Here is a 15,798-nt window from a genome sequence, read left to right on the forward strand (position 1 = left end):
AACAAATAGAGCACACTTCCAATCCTGGATGATTCAATAAAAAATGACAGCTTGTTTACACAGCAGCGCTTACTTTTGTATAGTTAATTTGTGTAATAATTATACTGTAGTAATGCTATATGAAAGGATAAATTTTCCAAAAAAAATTCACTGGTTACCTTAACAACTAAAGAAAAATTTTAAATTAATATTGCCAATATTAGCTAATAAAAAGAAAAAAAGGTAGAAGTGGTGTATGTGTGTGTATATATATATAATGGATAAAATGGATTATTACTCAGACATAAAAAAAGTATGAAATCTTGGCATTTGCAACAACATGGATGGGACTAGAGAGTTTGAGGCTATGGGAAATAACCCAGTCAGAGAAACACAAACGCCGTACGATTTCACTCATGTGTGGAGTTTAAGAAGCAATACTAATGAGCAAAGGGATAAAAAACGAAAGAGAGGCAAACCATAAAACAGACTCTTAACTACAGAGAACAAACTGATAGCTACCAGAAGGGAGGTAGGGGGAAGCATGGGTGAAACGGGTGATGGGGAGGAGTGTACTTACTGTGATGAGCACTGGGTGTTGTATGGAAGTGTTGAATCACTATATTGCACAAATGAAACTAATATTACACTGCATGATAACTGGAATAAAAGTAAAACCTTAAAAAAACCCAATACCTAACATTATTACTAATTTCTAATAACACATTCTATAATTTTGTAAGAAGTATTGATTTCATGAATTTAAAATTGATACATGTGATAAATAATGTGGGAGAAGCCCTTGAATAAATGTTTATAAAACTGCTTACTGTTATGCTATATCCAAAACTGATTTTTAAGTATTCTAAATACAGATTCTAAATACAAATTCTAAAACATTTCCAGAAATGTTCTTTACACAAGTTGCACTGAATTTTATACAATATCTGTTGTATGATCTATAAAACTAGAAGAATGAAAATTCATAAAATAGAGTCTATCGCTGGCAATACAGAAACATGGGACAGGAGAAGGTGGAAGGCCAGGCAGATATCTAGGTGCCATAGTGAGAAAAGTTGGAATATAGAAAAAAGCAGAAGGGTTCCAGAAAAATCAATTGTATTAAAGAAGAAAGGAGAGGCTGTGGAGTCAGTTACGTTATTAGTTATTACATCCATGAACAGAAGACGGGTATTTTTTCAATAGACAGACCTAAGTGGCACACAAAAAAGCAGAACTCTCAAATTTGAAGAGGCCCAATCAGTCCCTCACCGTTCAAATCCAAACTCTCACAGGTCCCAATGCTGGCCAACCATATCCACCACTGTGTCCCACTGAAAACTTAAGCTAAGCATAGCCCCTTCCTACACACTGTTAGTAATGTGTTCTTAAAAAGCAGAAGTTGGGTTTTGAAATGCTACACACCCGTAGCCAATTTTCCATTATTTAAATAGTAAAATCATAATGCATTACACATCTACCCATCTACCTACAACTAAGTTCTAAAAATGCAAATGAAACAGTGAAACAAAATTAAGCTATTGTATTTATTACTGTATTTTGAGAATTATAAATTCACTTGAGCCAGCAATGTCTATCAGTTTGATTAGCTGGTCTTTTGAGTCTTCGCTGTTATCTTCCTAAGACTAACATTACATGTTTACATAAACAAACTTAGAAGTGAAATGAGATATTCTAAGAGTTCTTTCTTTATTTTTTTGGTCTACCACTTCAAAGCCAGCTCTCCTTGGTCAAAATGTTGTATTTTTCTTTCTCTTCTCTTACATCGTAATCTCTTTCACTTGTTTGGCTTTCCTTTCCATAGATTTCTTCATCACTTTCTCAATTTCTAGAAGCATTCATTGTTCAAATTAGACAAAATATGACTACCTATGAAAGTCACTGAAGAGACACAGTCAAGACAAATGCATGATAAAATAATGGCTCATGGTACATTTGCTACTGTGATATCCTTCTCTTAGCCATAAAAATGCCTGAAATGAACATCCTATGTATTGCCACTGCATGAAATTTTGAAAACGTCTTTGTCTACCAATTGTATTTGGAATGGGACTTGAGATTTTTCCTGTAGAATATATTGCTTAAAGAGTATTCTAATGAGTTTTGGGTGATGTAAATATATTTTCCAGTATAAATATTGTGCCTTCTCCCAACAACAACAAAAAATAAGGAAGAAAAGATACAGGGATACAAGCATGCTATGAATTTGAGTATTTTTTTTAAGATTTTATTATTTATTTGACAGAAATACAGTGAGATAGGGAACACAAGCAGGAGGAGTGGGAGAGGGAGAAGCAGGCTTCCTGCAGAGCAGGGAGCCCAATGCAGGGCTCCTGGGATCATGACCTGACCCGAAGGTAGACGCTTAACGACTGAGCCACCCAGGCACCCTGCTATGAATTTGAGTATTAAAAACCAAGAGTTATTCTACTGTAACATTAACTTAGAAAACACTCTCTTAAAGAGAGTACGCCTGTATATTTAAAAATGAACTTCTTTCACCTTCCCTCTACATATCATACCCAACCAAGTCATCCACTTCTGTGATTTTCAGGAATATTTATTTCCTCTGCATGATTAATAAATGAAATCAGCAAATTCATTTTTTATTAGTTTCAGGGGTAGAATTTAGTAATTCATTCAGCAATGAGGTATTTGGGGCTTTTGTGAGAGCAATTTCTTTGAAGGGAATGAGAAATGCAAAGGGGGTCTGAACCCTTGCTTTGAGCAGTAAGTGGAACACAATGGAGAAAAAACAGTGAGTAGACAATATGCTTTTAATAAATTTCAACATGTACACAGTTAAACTTCATAATCTCTCTAGCAGGGAAGAGGAGTAACAGGAAAAAAGAAGGAAGTAACATTTGCTGAACACCAACTATTTGCCAACTATTGTTTAAAACACACTGCATATTATTATCTTAACTATTTTTCAAATCACTCAGGAGTAAATTCCAATAGTCCCATTTTTAGAGACAAGGAAGATAAGAATTAGAGAGGTTAAGTAGATCAGGTGACATTACACATGTAGTGGGCCTTGCAAAGGTCCATGTCCGTATCTTTAAACCTCAGACACGTGCATTTTGCACTAAGCATTGTGTGCAGGGTTCACTAAATTAGAACCAAGCACAATCAGCCAGATTTTCCTAACTCAGGACTCTGCCTGAGCTGCTTTGCCAGCACTCTCATTAGTAGGTAGCAGCCTTTTAACTACTGCCAAATATTTCAGGTAAATGCGTGACCTCAAAGAGGAGCCATTGCTTTACATTTTTTTAAAGCAAAAGTTGATTAGCATGTGATATCTCAAAATATATTTGTTGTATAACTCATATTTGGAAATGACTGTGGGGATCTAAAACACACATACAATCGCTTCTCGGCCTTTTGGCTAAGATCAAGTGTAGTATCTGTTCTTATCAGTTTAAAACACACACACACCCATGCACACACATACACCTGCTCCCTTCCTTCATTATACTCGGAATTTTTATTAAATGTCTGCCAACAATACAGAGAGTATGATAGTGACGAAATTTGAATATGGACATTTAGAAGACGGATCTTGGTTGCCTTTCTCTTATTAAAATTCATTAAACAATTATTTTTATCCATCATCACTTAGCAATTAACAAAATTGCCATCAAAATAAGATCTTAAATATAACCTCTACAGACCTAATAGTAATTTAATATTACTTTTGCTAATAAAGCCCTGGGTCTTATTTGACTAATTAGAATCACTGATTCCAGATTCAGTTCAATTGCATCTTCCTACATATGTATGTTTTGCCACCTCTTCTCTTTTCTATTTTAAACTATCTTTGATGGAGTTCTTAGCCTACCCACATGAATATCGATGAAAAGTATGTGAATAAGAGTTATTTCAAAAGTTTAATGGACGTAGCCACTGTTTACGGCACATAACGCCATTTACCCTTCTTCAATCTGTGCAAGTTCCAAGTTAAGTGTTTTTGCAGTAAAGAGAAATTAGCAACCATTAAGCCTTTCCAAGATACATATATACACACACGTTATTCATGACACACCAAAAATATTTAGACAGTCAGTAAGTGATAAGATTGAATAATCACAATGCAACATGAAAAAATTATATGTTTGTGATCTCTGCAGAAAAAACCTTTTTGTCAAAACATATTATAGAAACATATTCTTAATAAAGTGCAAATAATGGAAGCTTACCCTCAAATATCTATGCCATCTAAGGAAAACTGGCAAAGATGCCCAAAATAAAGGATAATATGAGTTCATTTTATTGAATAAACATCTACCATGTACCAGACATGAGACTAGGCAAATTACATGGGCAGTGACCTCTTTATTCTCAGGGGCCTAAGAAATAAGTGATACGCTCTCTGTTTTATGGATGAGGAAACTGAGTCTCAGGGCAGTTATGTAATACATAGTGGTAAGAAGGGAGTCTGAGATTAGTAGCTAGTCTGCTCAAACATGGTACCTGTGCTTTCACATTTGGTGTTGGGGAACGTATTTGTGCTTCTATTTAAAAAAGAATACAACTGCAATTCTTGGATATTCACAAACTCTGCCTTAACTAATGAAAACCTGTAGACAGACCTGAAAATGCCCTAGAATATTCACTTCCCCTCCTGGACTGTCCACTACAGTGGCCATTAGCCAGAAGTGGCTACTGAGCAAATGAAATGTAGCTAATCCCACTTGAAGTGTGCTGTGAGTATAAAATATACAGAATGTAAAATATCTCATTAATATTGTTCTAATGTTTTGTATTGAAATGATAATATTTTTGACATATTAGGTTAATGAAAATATATTAATTTCACTTTTTAAAATATAATTACTAGAAAATGAAAAATTACATATGTGGCTTACATTTGTGACTCTCTTTATACTTCCATTAGACATTCACGGTATCAGTGGTGTGTTCAGGATACCACCCTCCTCCACCCCACAAAATCTACATAGAGAGAGACCATTCCTTTATTTATTTATTTATTTATTTTTTTTTGAGACCATTCCTTTAAAAATATCAGTGACTCCAACAGAGTCCTCTAAACTCATGATGAAGTCATAGTCTGTCAGAATCACTTCACAGTTCAAGTCTAAACAAGCTGTAGCTTTTCACTTTTCCTAAGAGAAAGGCACATACTTTTAGTTTCTGGAGGCACAATTAAAAATATTTCCAATAGTCTGTAGGAATGTTAACTCCATACACACATATTTCTCATCTGCTGCATTTGAATGTGGGCACTGTAGCTAAGGGGGTCATGAAAAAATTAAAGTATTTCATCTTATTTTTCAGTGTTCATTAATAATATAAATAAAGACATTTGGTTGTTTCTTTTTCTTTTTTTTCCCCCCCTCTTGGAGTCTTTCTACCACAGCCATTTCCACCAGTTATCATACTTTATGCAAAGGAATACTGTATCTCCTTTTTAACTCTTACTGTTTTCTTTACTTTCCCTTCCTTCTTTCTTTCTTTTTTTGTTTCCTAAGGCTAGTCAATATGTTTTCAATGCATGTTCATTTTGGGAAAAAACTGAAACAAACCAATAATCGAGGTGGTCCCAGGTTAGCTCCCTATTTCTTTTGTAATATTATTGCAGACACTCAGTGATACTAGGTTCCTGCTTTAGCCAATTTACCCACTCACAGGACAGGCCACCTTGGCAGCCTGTGTGACACCCTCTTCTCCTGCCTCATGCTTTAGGTGTGCCCACATTCATTATTCAGTCTACTGCGCTCATGCATGTTGCCCCTATCCAGCAAACTGAAGAGTCTTTCCCTCCTATAAGGCCTAGGTGAGGTTCCAAACTCCTGCACATCCTATAAATAAGCCTCGAATCAGATGTCCTCAACTGGGGGTTTTCTTCATTTTCTTTGCATCCTCATAAAGTTTTGTGTATTTCTCCTGGCATTTAATTATAGCCTACCTAATATTAGAGTTACTCAAGGTGTTTTTCCTATTCCCCCTTACCATACTGAGTTATTCTTAAGAGCAGAGATTCTTTTATTTTCCATTCATCAAAAAATTTAATATGATACTTCAAGTATCATAAGGATATACAAAGAACTCTACCATTATTAATATGTGTCCTTCATTTGATAATATACATTTTATACCACTTTGTAGATACTTTGTAATCTTCCTTTTGGAAGTTGTTTTTAACTAACTTTTATCCGAGATTTCACAATTTAAGAATCTGATATTCCCAACAAGACTGATTTGTCCTTCACACATCCCACTTTGTAGTTGTTCATTAAAGTTTGAACATGGTTCAACATAAAACTTGCTCCCTCACTACTTAGATGCTATAAGATTATTTTTTCAAAAGACCAGACCTAGACACAAGCTAGTACAGCTGCCATCCAAATAGTCAACACAGAATGGAAAGCAAAGCTTTTCTCAAGGAAGTAGATGAAGTCTGAGGTATCTGAAATGCTCCTCATTACAATTACATGAGGATACTTATCCCTAAACAGCCTTCAAATGTTCATTGTTTTTCTCTATACTATTTCACGTAGTGCTGGAAACATGTCAGGAAAAGACTCTGTTCAACTAGTAGTCAAGCGGGAAACATTTATCTAGAAACTTCCTCTTAACCAAATTAAAATACTCCCTTTGACATGAATGGAGAAGTAAAGGCAGAAATGCAATGTTCCTTATTCCATCTACCATGCTAAAAGCCAGAGCAAACATTCATTCTTTTTAAAGCACTTTCATTTTCACTAATTATAAAAGATATAATTTATCAAACCATAAGAGATTCTTAATCGCAGGAAACAAACTGAGGGTTGCTGGAGTGGAGGGATGGGGTGGCTGGGTGATGGATATTGGGGAGGGTATGTGCTATGGTGAGCTCTGTGAATTGTCTAAGATTGATGAATCACAGACCTATACCCCTGAAACAAATAATACATTATATGTTAATTAAAAAAAAAGCTACAAAGACACACAAAAAAGATACAGAGTTTAGGAAGGTGGAAAAAAAAGATATAATTTATATACCAAAGGAATGGCACTTTTGGTTTCTTCAATAAACTCATGATTTAAATATTACTATGTCCTATCAACTGACAAAATCTGCTGGGTTTTTTTTTTTCATTTTAATAACATACACAGCATTTGTTTTCATTCCATACCCCTAATATATCATGCAGATTAATGGTGCTTGCTATTTCCACTTCTTAAAACACTGTCACTATACATATTATATTGAACATACACCAACTCAACATTTTAATATAATTCTTTAGACAAATTACCAAAATATATTTTAGTTTAAAAGAGTATATGGACATATTCAATCTCCTAAACTATTGGAATATGTAAATACAAGAGTTCAAATCGCAATGTCCGCAGGTCTAAAAAGAATAAATGGCACATCCACAGTCATGCCTAATTAAAACCAAATAACTCTTTTTTTTTGATGTTCTTATATTTTATTGGGTAAAATGATATTTGTTAAGGATTGAATTTTGAATCAGACTGCAAACAAAGCAGTCTTCTCTTATTTTGCTGATCTAAGAAGCACCTGACTAAATAGAACTCAGAAACTGGTAAACACACTGAAGCTTGGAGAAAATTTGGAGGACAGCATTGTGTGTCAAAGCTTGAAAGATTTTTTTTTTTTAGATTTTTTTCTTTATGAAAGCAATGAATTACTAGGTATTTATATCATTTCTTTTCCATTTTTTTCCTTCCCTTCCACCAAGCTGTAAAAATACCAAGCAATCACAACTTAAAATGTACCTGTTGGAAGAGGTGCTGCAAGTTCTTCTTTCATGGAGAACTGGGGTGATAGACAACTCCTTGTAAGCACAATGTCATCCAGGGCAATATCACCATGGTGTCCTTCACCAACTCGACCTTCAAATTTAAGTTGGAAGTCCTCATCATCAGACAGTGATAGTTCTTTCCGCTGCCAGAAATTGCCTTGTTCTACAGTGAGGTTAAGTAGGACCTTTGTTTGGTTGGAGACTGATACCTGGGTCAAGGTGAGTGCCCCAATGCCATTTCCATACATGTGATAATGAAAAATTATCTGTAACCAAAAATAGGAATATTGTATCTAATTAGTACGATTAACTCCACTTTGCTTTCAATTATATCATATTGCCCTCTCCTTTATTAACAGACTCTCAAAGGAAAACTAGATCTGCATGCCCTATTGTTCTGTGAGTACTCTAATACTGAGTGAAGTCAGGCCAGCCTTAAATCATAAGAGCAGTAAGAATCAAACAGAAATTTAGGTGAAAAATTGAGCTGAGTTTATTTTCTTTCTCTGACCTCTAAATGGAGAATTTCCCAATAAACTCTTAAAGTCCACTGCCAAAGGAATAAAACATCATTAAAAAGTGATCTATCATCTAAAGACTTTTCATGATTAAGCAATAGTAGGAACTAAAGAAGACCATTTTTGGTCTCATAAAATTTAAAGCATTTTCTTCAAAACAGTAGAGTACTCTGTTGCTTATTCTACCATATTCTTGCACTAGAAACACATTTTTAGATCTACATCTTCAGGGCTCCACTATATACCACCAAACTACCAGAACAGCAGTTATCCAAATTTAGTTGAAATGCTAGAAACATGATCTAAGAGAGCAGCCTTGGGCATGCCCCCCACTAAGAAAAATTAATATAAGTATTTCCAAAGATTAACACTTCAGTGTTTCAAAGATGGAGTTTACCAAATTTTTAGTAATTGTTACACAGAAGGGTATTGTTAGAAGTAATTGTTACACAGCACTTTTAAGCTTTTGTCTTGTCATGTGTATGAATGAGGGAACATAGTAAAGATGAGTGATCCCCACTCACCAGAAAAAAGGTATTTTTGAAACACTAGCAGTCACGTATTATTATACCCTAGAGAAAGAAAGAAATGAATGTGCTTAAGGGTAAAGAATTTGATTAAACAAAATATGCAATGCACACTTCAAAAAGCACCAACTTAGAATAAGTAAGCCATGTGAAATGACTCTTCTCAAATTTCCTCGCTGATGAAACCTTCAGGTACTCTTCTGTGATCCAAAATTGTCTCTTCTGTTGATGAACCTTCCCAACATGAGCTCTGTGACCATTATGACTTGTTCTGAGAGAGGACCCAAGAAATCTGGGTTATATGACTCATTAGAGTAAGAAACATAAGGCGCCCATGGCCAACCTCTTGAACAGCATCAACAGATACCAGAGAAAACGGTCTGATGCCCATAACACATGTCTGTATGGATCCCCTGCAGCCATAGACATGGCCTTTCTAATGGTCTGTCTTGTTTTGTCTTATTTCGGCAACAAATCTGAGGCCTACCTTTCTAATTGCAATAAATATTTCCCTTTCTTCTTGAGGCCATTTTTTGAATGATCCCATGTAGTTAACATGCAACCATATAAACACCTCTATTTCTACAGAAAACACTTGACAACAACATAGTCTAATCGCAGGGCACTGTGAGGGAATAAAACTCTGCTACGTATGAGATTCGTCTAGAGAGGCACTTTCTCTGGAAATTTCAGAGTTACTCAAAGGTCTCATTTCTTCCCACATTGATCTGTCTCATTCCTCCCACCACCCATTCCTAAAAAGGAAGAAAAGTCTTCAATTTGATTTTGTTCTGCTTGAAGGTATTCCACAAGGTCAAGGGACAGAAATTTTTTTCACGAAATTTGGGAGGTCACTCTGCTTACCTGATATACATATTTTTTATATGAGCGACACAATCATTCCCAGCATGACCTTTCCTCACTTCTTTGTATTCAATCTATATCATAAATATTCATAAAATGAACCATTCATCATTAATTTTTTGACATTTCTTCTAGGCATATTTCATTATTCTCACACAGATGTTTAAAACAGTGGGGGACTACAGTTCCAGGACCAGGGAAAAATAGAGATGGATGAAATCCTGAGTTACTACAGTATGAAAAACAAACTTTTGGAGCATTTTCAGAGGAAGCCTAAGTAGAAAAGCCAAGAAGTGAAGCTGGAATGTTATACATTTTATGTTTAATTTTTAATTAGCTTTCTAAGACTAAAACAAATTTGTAAATTTCAGAATATCTATGGATGTAGAGAGATTTATAGATAGAGATGACATAAAATCTGGTGTGCTTGGGCTTTGTTCTGGAGAGTTATCAAGGAATTTGGAAAACAACAAAAACAGACAAGAAATATATTTGATTAAAATTCATTTGTTTGCTAAACTAATTTGATAAAGTTTATTGTTATTCTGTATAATTTGTTATATCTGCTTTAGACTGCTGAGTTAACTCTAAAACTCTGATCTGATCATGTCATTCTCTTGCAGAAAATTCTATCAAATGTGCCTCAAGAGATAACAGAAATGAGGTTACCCATTAAGAGTTAAACTAGGAAATCAACTTAAGATAAGACAGAAAAACTTCCAACACAAACTAAAAGTTTAGCATGTATTAAAACCATAACAATGGTAGGAAGTGAAGGCTGCTCAGTACAAAACAGAAGAGCAATGTAATGGGTGCAGGGAATTTGGGGAGCCTTAGGGAAAAGGTTTAAAATGCCTCCTTCCAAAGGTTAGGGCTCTGTGATGGATAGGGCTCTGTGGTGGAGGCGGGTACACAAGGATATTATACTTTGAAGACAATAAAGATTTCAATCATGCTATTATCTTCCAGCCTGATTCTTTGATCAGCTGACAACTTTCTGAATGTAATTTGCTTTCCTTTCAGTGTTCAAACACAGAACTCACCAGTCAGAATATGTGTGTTCAGATCTTATGGAGACAGAATTTCTCATTGTAAATATAAATGGCACATTTATTCATATACCATTCTCTAGTAAGCAAGATTCTTGTGAAGTCATCTCTGAGAGATTAATTTACATTATACGTAAAGCTAAGTTTAGATCTTAACTCAGCTGACTCAAATCCTTTGTGACATAAAAACAATCAATAGGGGCGTCTGGGTGGCTCAGATGGTTAAGCGTCTGCCTTCGGCTCAGGTCATGGTCCCAGGGTCCTGGAATCGAGTCCCGCATTGGGCTCCCTGCTCCTTGGGAGCCTGCTTCTCCCTCTGCCTCTCTCTCTCTGTCTCTAATGAATAAATAAATAAAATCTTAAAAAATAAATAAATAAATAAATAATAAATAAAAATAAAAACAATCAATAAAGAAAAGTGAAGGACCTGGGACACCTGGGTGGCTCAGTCGTTAAGCGTCTGCCTTCAGCTCAGGTCATGGTCCCAGGGTCCTGGGATCGAGCCCCACATCGGGCTCCCTGCTCAGTGGGAAGCCTGCTTCTCCCTCTCCCACTCCCCCTGCTTGTGTTCCCTCTCTCTCTCTGTCAAATAAATAAAATCTTTAAAAAAAAAAAAAAAAAAAGAAAGAAAAGTGAAGGACCTGAAGATACACAGTCATCATAGAGGGTGGTTGTCCCAAAGAACCATACAATCCTATTTATACTTTCAATAGTACTAACATTTTCCTTAAAGCTACACAGGATAATAGCCAAACCATCTTTTCCTCCCACCTACAGAAGTTCTTCTACCCTTTTTAGTGCTAATTTTAGTCTTTCCTTTTTCATGAAGACTCCTTCAACCACTTTATAGTGGCTCCAACTATCTCTAATATTCCTTCTTGGGAATATTTATATACTACTTGAATTTTCTTTCTGACAGTGAAATTCTCATAATTCCAGTGAGTACTAAATTCCTTGAGGGGAAGCAACTGCATTTTACTTCTTCTTCACTATCCATAGTTTACAGATAAAAACCATGAAGTTTTCCAGTGGTTTTCAAAATTCAAATACCTATGGAATTTATCAATAGAATAAATTCTTCCCAGTTCTAACAATCCTTCTCTTTCATCCTTACTGTACTTTTCTCCTTTCCATACATATCCTAGGTTGAAGAAATTCAATCTCAGCTTTGGTCTGGTCTTGGCCATCCTATTTTCTGTATTAGCGCTCTCAGCAGTCACTCACAACGTTTCTGGGTTTTTCTCTTACCTTGCAGTTTTTGCTTCTTCTGCTTATGACTGGGCTTGAAATTCTGGCTGCTCTCATGGGCTGCTGAGGAAACAAGCTCTTTATGAAGATGTAATGACCAGAGGAGTTTCGTAAGGTGTGATCAGCAGCTGGCTCTGTGCCTACAGCAGGGATGCTGCTAGCTTTCAGATTCCAGTCAAAGTCATCATCCTGCTCTTGCTCCCAAGAACAAAGGTCAAACTCAAAGTCACAGCTCCCACTGGAGGTACCTGGAAAACATTTCCCAATTTATGGTAAAGAGAAAAAGGAAATTAACGGACTTTAAGATATGCAATCCAAAATTACCGTGATCTTGACACATCGTGTAATAGTCGACACCTTAGAAGATTATCCTGACATCAGCACTAAAATAGAATATTTTAAACCTATGTTTAGTAGTTAATGTTTCAGCATTTTATCTCATTTGGAAAAGACTTATATATCCAATAAATTCAACTCTATTTATCATTTAATCTAGCAAAACTTCAAAGTGTTAGGTGACCAAAGATTTTGAAAGCTATTTAATAGTTTGTCTACAAAACTTTTTATCTTTTAACCAACTTGTTCTTAACGATTAGCCATGAAAACTTCCAGAGACAAAATCAACCATTATCTTAGGTCATTTTTGCTGGCAAATTGCACCCATCGCAACTTGAATTGAACTAATAAGTTCAGGTAAAAAAAAAAGCTGATTATCTAGAGAGGCTTGTGAAGATGTGGGAGTAGGACAGTTCACAATTTGTTACTACTTAGTTTTCAGAAACTAAAGTTTCTAAGAATTAAAATTCTAATAAATGTAATTAAGATGCTAGAATGGCTCAGGGAAGCAACTCTGTATGTAAGAAAGTAAGAGGTGTATAAAAAGGCATAAGGAATGAAAATACATTTTTGTTGAGGGAAAAGAAAGTGATTTTGTCCTAAAATGAAACTGTTTATTTAAACGCAGAAGGCTTACAACAAAATCTGTATTGAAAAAGAAAAAGAAAAAACTTGTAAAAGATTTGTGAGGGGGAATCTCTGGAAAAATTTTTTCCAGGGTGAGGACTGACTAGGATTGGAATAAATGAGCTTTAAAAGTACACTGGTATAAAACTGAAATTCGGCTTCTCTCTCTACTAAAAAGACAAAGTTTTCTTGGATTATTGCTCTGCTCTTAATAAGAAATTGTAGGCAAAGTTTCTGTTTTGTCTTTAATCAGGTCTTTGACTATGTGAAACAGTTAAAATTTCTCAAAATTAAAGGAGCAAAGTTTTGCTAACAACTAGATAACCTGATGTTTTTGCCTATGAAATCCATTGTTACCACCTTGGTTAAATAAATAATGAAACATTAAGTTTTATAGTGATCTGTGATCCTATTTAGGCATGTGCTTTAGAGCCTTCTGATATTTTTAACAAATATCCCAAACATCAAAATTCTGAATAAAGTATTTTTGACTAAAAGAAAAAAGAATATTTTAGTTCGCTACACATAGCTATTTCCATGGCTTGTGCAAATTTATTTCTCCACAGATCTGGTTCCCAGTCCCAAAATCAATGAGAAGATATTTTACCATTACACACATTTCCTCCTCCAAACACCTATTTGGTCGACATAATTTTATTTCTTCTTTCTTCTCATCTTTGCTCCTCAGGGTCTGGTAGGGAATTTAGGAAGCTTCTTATTCAATACAGTTTGGCTTGGGAAATGCTGCCTAAAGCAAAAGTCATTAATCACTGAAACTTTTTTTTTTTAAACGTAATCCTCATTTTAGAGATGCGAAAATTGTTAAACAGAAAAGGTAAAAAGTGTATTAACTGGAATTACAATAATTTGCGGAAATTAAATACGTGACGCTGCATGAAATACCAACTATCTCTCCCAGGGTCCTAAAAATATCTTATTACAAACGTTGCTCGTGTTTTCTTCTACTTCCACGACAGCAAGAATGATTGAGGTCAACCATGACCTTATTTATTTTCTGCCTGATGGATCTATCCATTTCTAACAGATGGGTGTAGAAATCTCCAATTATGGTAGTGGATTCATCTGTTCTTGCAATTGTATTAGTTTTTGTTTGATGTTGTTGACGTTCTATTAGGTGCGTACACATTAGGGATTGTCATGCTTCCTTGTGGAAGTGACTCCTTTATTGTTAGAGGATTCCTTTATTTATCCTTGGTAACTTTAGAAGTTTTTATTTTACCTTCACTTCTTCTCTCGGGCTCTCTTTCCCTTTTGTAGACTTGAGTTTCTGACAGATTATTTTCCTTCCTCTAAAAACTTAACTTTTTTTTTTTCTAAAGTAGGTTTTCTGGCAAAAAAATAAAATTTTCTTGATCTGTGTTTGTGTGAGAAAGTTAAAGTCTTTGTCCTTCATTTTAGAAGGATAATTTCATAGGGTATGAATTCAAGGTTGTTAGTTTTTTTGTTTTTCCCCCATAACACTTTAAATGTTTCAATCTACTTTCTTCTCATTTCTATAATTTCTGAGAAGTATAATCCTTACATTTTTTCCTCTATGGGTAAAGTGTCTTATCCCTCTGACTTCTCTAAGGATTTTACTTTGATTTTCTGTATCTTGGAAATAATATGTGTAGGTGTAGGGGTCATTTTTTGTTTGGTTGGTTGTTTTATGTTTTTATTTTGTTTTGTTTGCATTTATCCTGCTTTACATTCTATGCTGTGTTTTTGTGTCCAACATTCATTTGGGGGAAATTCTTAGTCTTTATTTCTCCAAATCTTTCTTCTGTTCCTTTCTCTCTTTCTTGTCCATGTGGTATTCCCACTACACACGTTACACCTTTTGTTGTAAAGTCTTTGGGTATGCTGTTGTGTTTTCTCAGTCTTTGTTCTCTCTGCTTTTCAGTTTTGGAGATTTCTATTGTGATGTCCTCTAGCTCAGATACCATTCTTCAGCTGTGTCCAGGCTACTAATAAGCCCACCAAAGCTTATTCGTTTCTGTCACAATGGTTTTGATCTCCAGGATTTCTTTCAGATTCTTAGGATCTCCATCTCTCTATTTACATTGCCCATCTTTTCCTGCATGCTGTTTCATCCACTACAGGACTTAGCATATTGATCATAGTTATTTTAAATACTTGGTCTGATAATTCCAACATCCCTGCCATGTCTCTTTCTGATGCTTCCTCTCTCTTTTCAAATTATGGGCTTTTGTCTTGGTGTTTCTTTGATTGTTTTTTTGGTTGGTTTTGCCTTTCAGCAGGCCATGTGATATTTTCTTGATAGCTGGACATGATAAACTGGGTAAAAGGTCCTGCTGTAAATAGGCCTTAATGTGGGGAAAGGGGAGGTATTCTACAATTCTATGATTAGATCTCAGTCTTTTAGTGAACCTGTATCTCTGGACTGTGAACCTAACAAGCGTTTCTCAGTTTTTTTTCTCCCCCCCACCCCCCACCTTACGTGGAACAAGATATCTAGAGAGGGTTAGCAATGGAGAATTCCCTTCCACCAGGTCAGTTAGGCTCTGAGAATACCCTGGCAGTTGAGGCTTTCATTGTCTGAGGGAATGCCTTGTGAGGAAGAGCAGAGTGCTCTGTGATACCTCAAAATGGTGTTTTTCCACCTCCTTCTGTTGGAAGCAGAAGATTTTTCTCCAATATTTACTGGGAACATGGTCAAACTTCTCACAATATTATATTTACACAAAATATTACCTCACAATATTATAGGGTGTCCCGATAAGTGGGTTTCCTGAAGTGAACTCTCAGGCTTGTCCACGTGGCAACTCCAGCACTTCATCAACGCCAATTCAGATTTTGTACCCGGGTGCTGGTTCTGTTAGTGGATTCTGCT

The 15,798-nt window shown here is 35.4% G+C and overlaps 1 protein-coding gene and 1 pseudogene across 1 annotated transcript in view; one reads left to right on the top strand and one right to left on the bottom strand.

Moving 5' to 3' along the window:
- MALRD1 (MAM and LDL receptor class A domain containing 1) overlaps nucleotides 1-15,798 on the bottom strand; it is an 807,963-nt gene that overhangs the window by 406,481 nt on the left and 385,684 nt on the right. The window contains exons 26-27 of the mRNA XM_035022447.1: nucleotides 11,982-12,229; nucleotides 7,750-8,041 (exon numbers count right to left, since the gene is read on the bottom strand). Coding sequence (XP_034878338.1) covers nucleotides 7,750-8,041; nucleotides 11,982-12,229 — 540 coding nt within the window. The remainder of the gene's footprint in view (nucleotides 1-7,749; nucleotides 8,042-11,981; nucleotides 12,230-15,798) is intronic.
- LOC118022036 lies at nucleotides 3,369-3,510 on the top strand (annotated as a pseudogene).

Source organism: Mirounga leonina, unplaced genomic scaffold, assembly GCF_011800145.1.
Source record: "Mirounga leonina isolate KUSES-001 unplaced genomic scaffold, KU_Mleo_1.0 Mir_175, whole genome shotgun sequence".
NCBI classification, from domain to species: Eukaryota; Metazoa; Chordata; class Mammalia; order Carnivora; family Phocidae; genus Mirounga; species Mirounga leonina.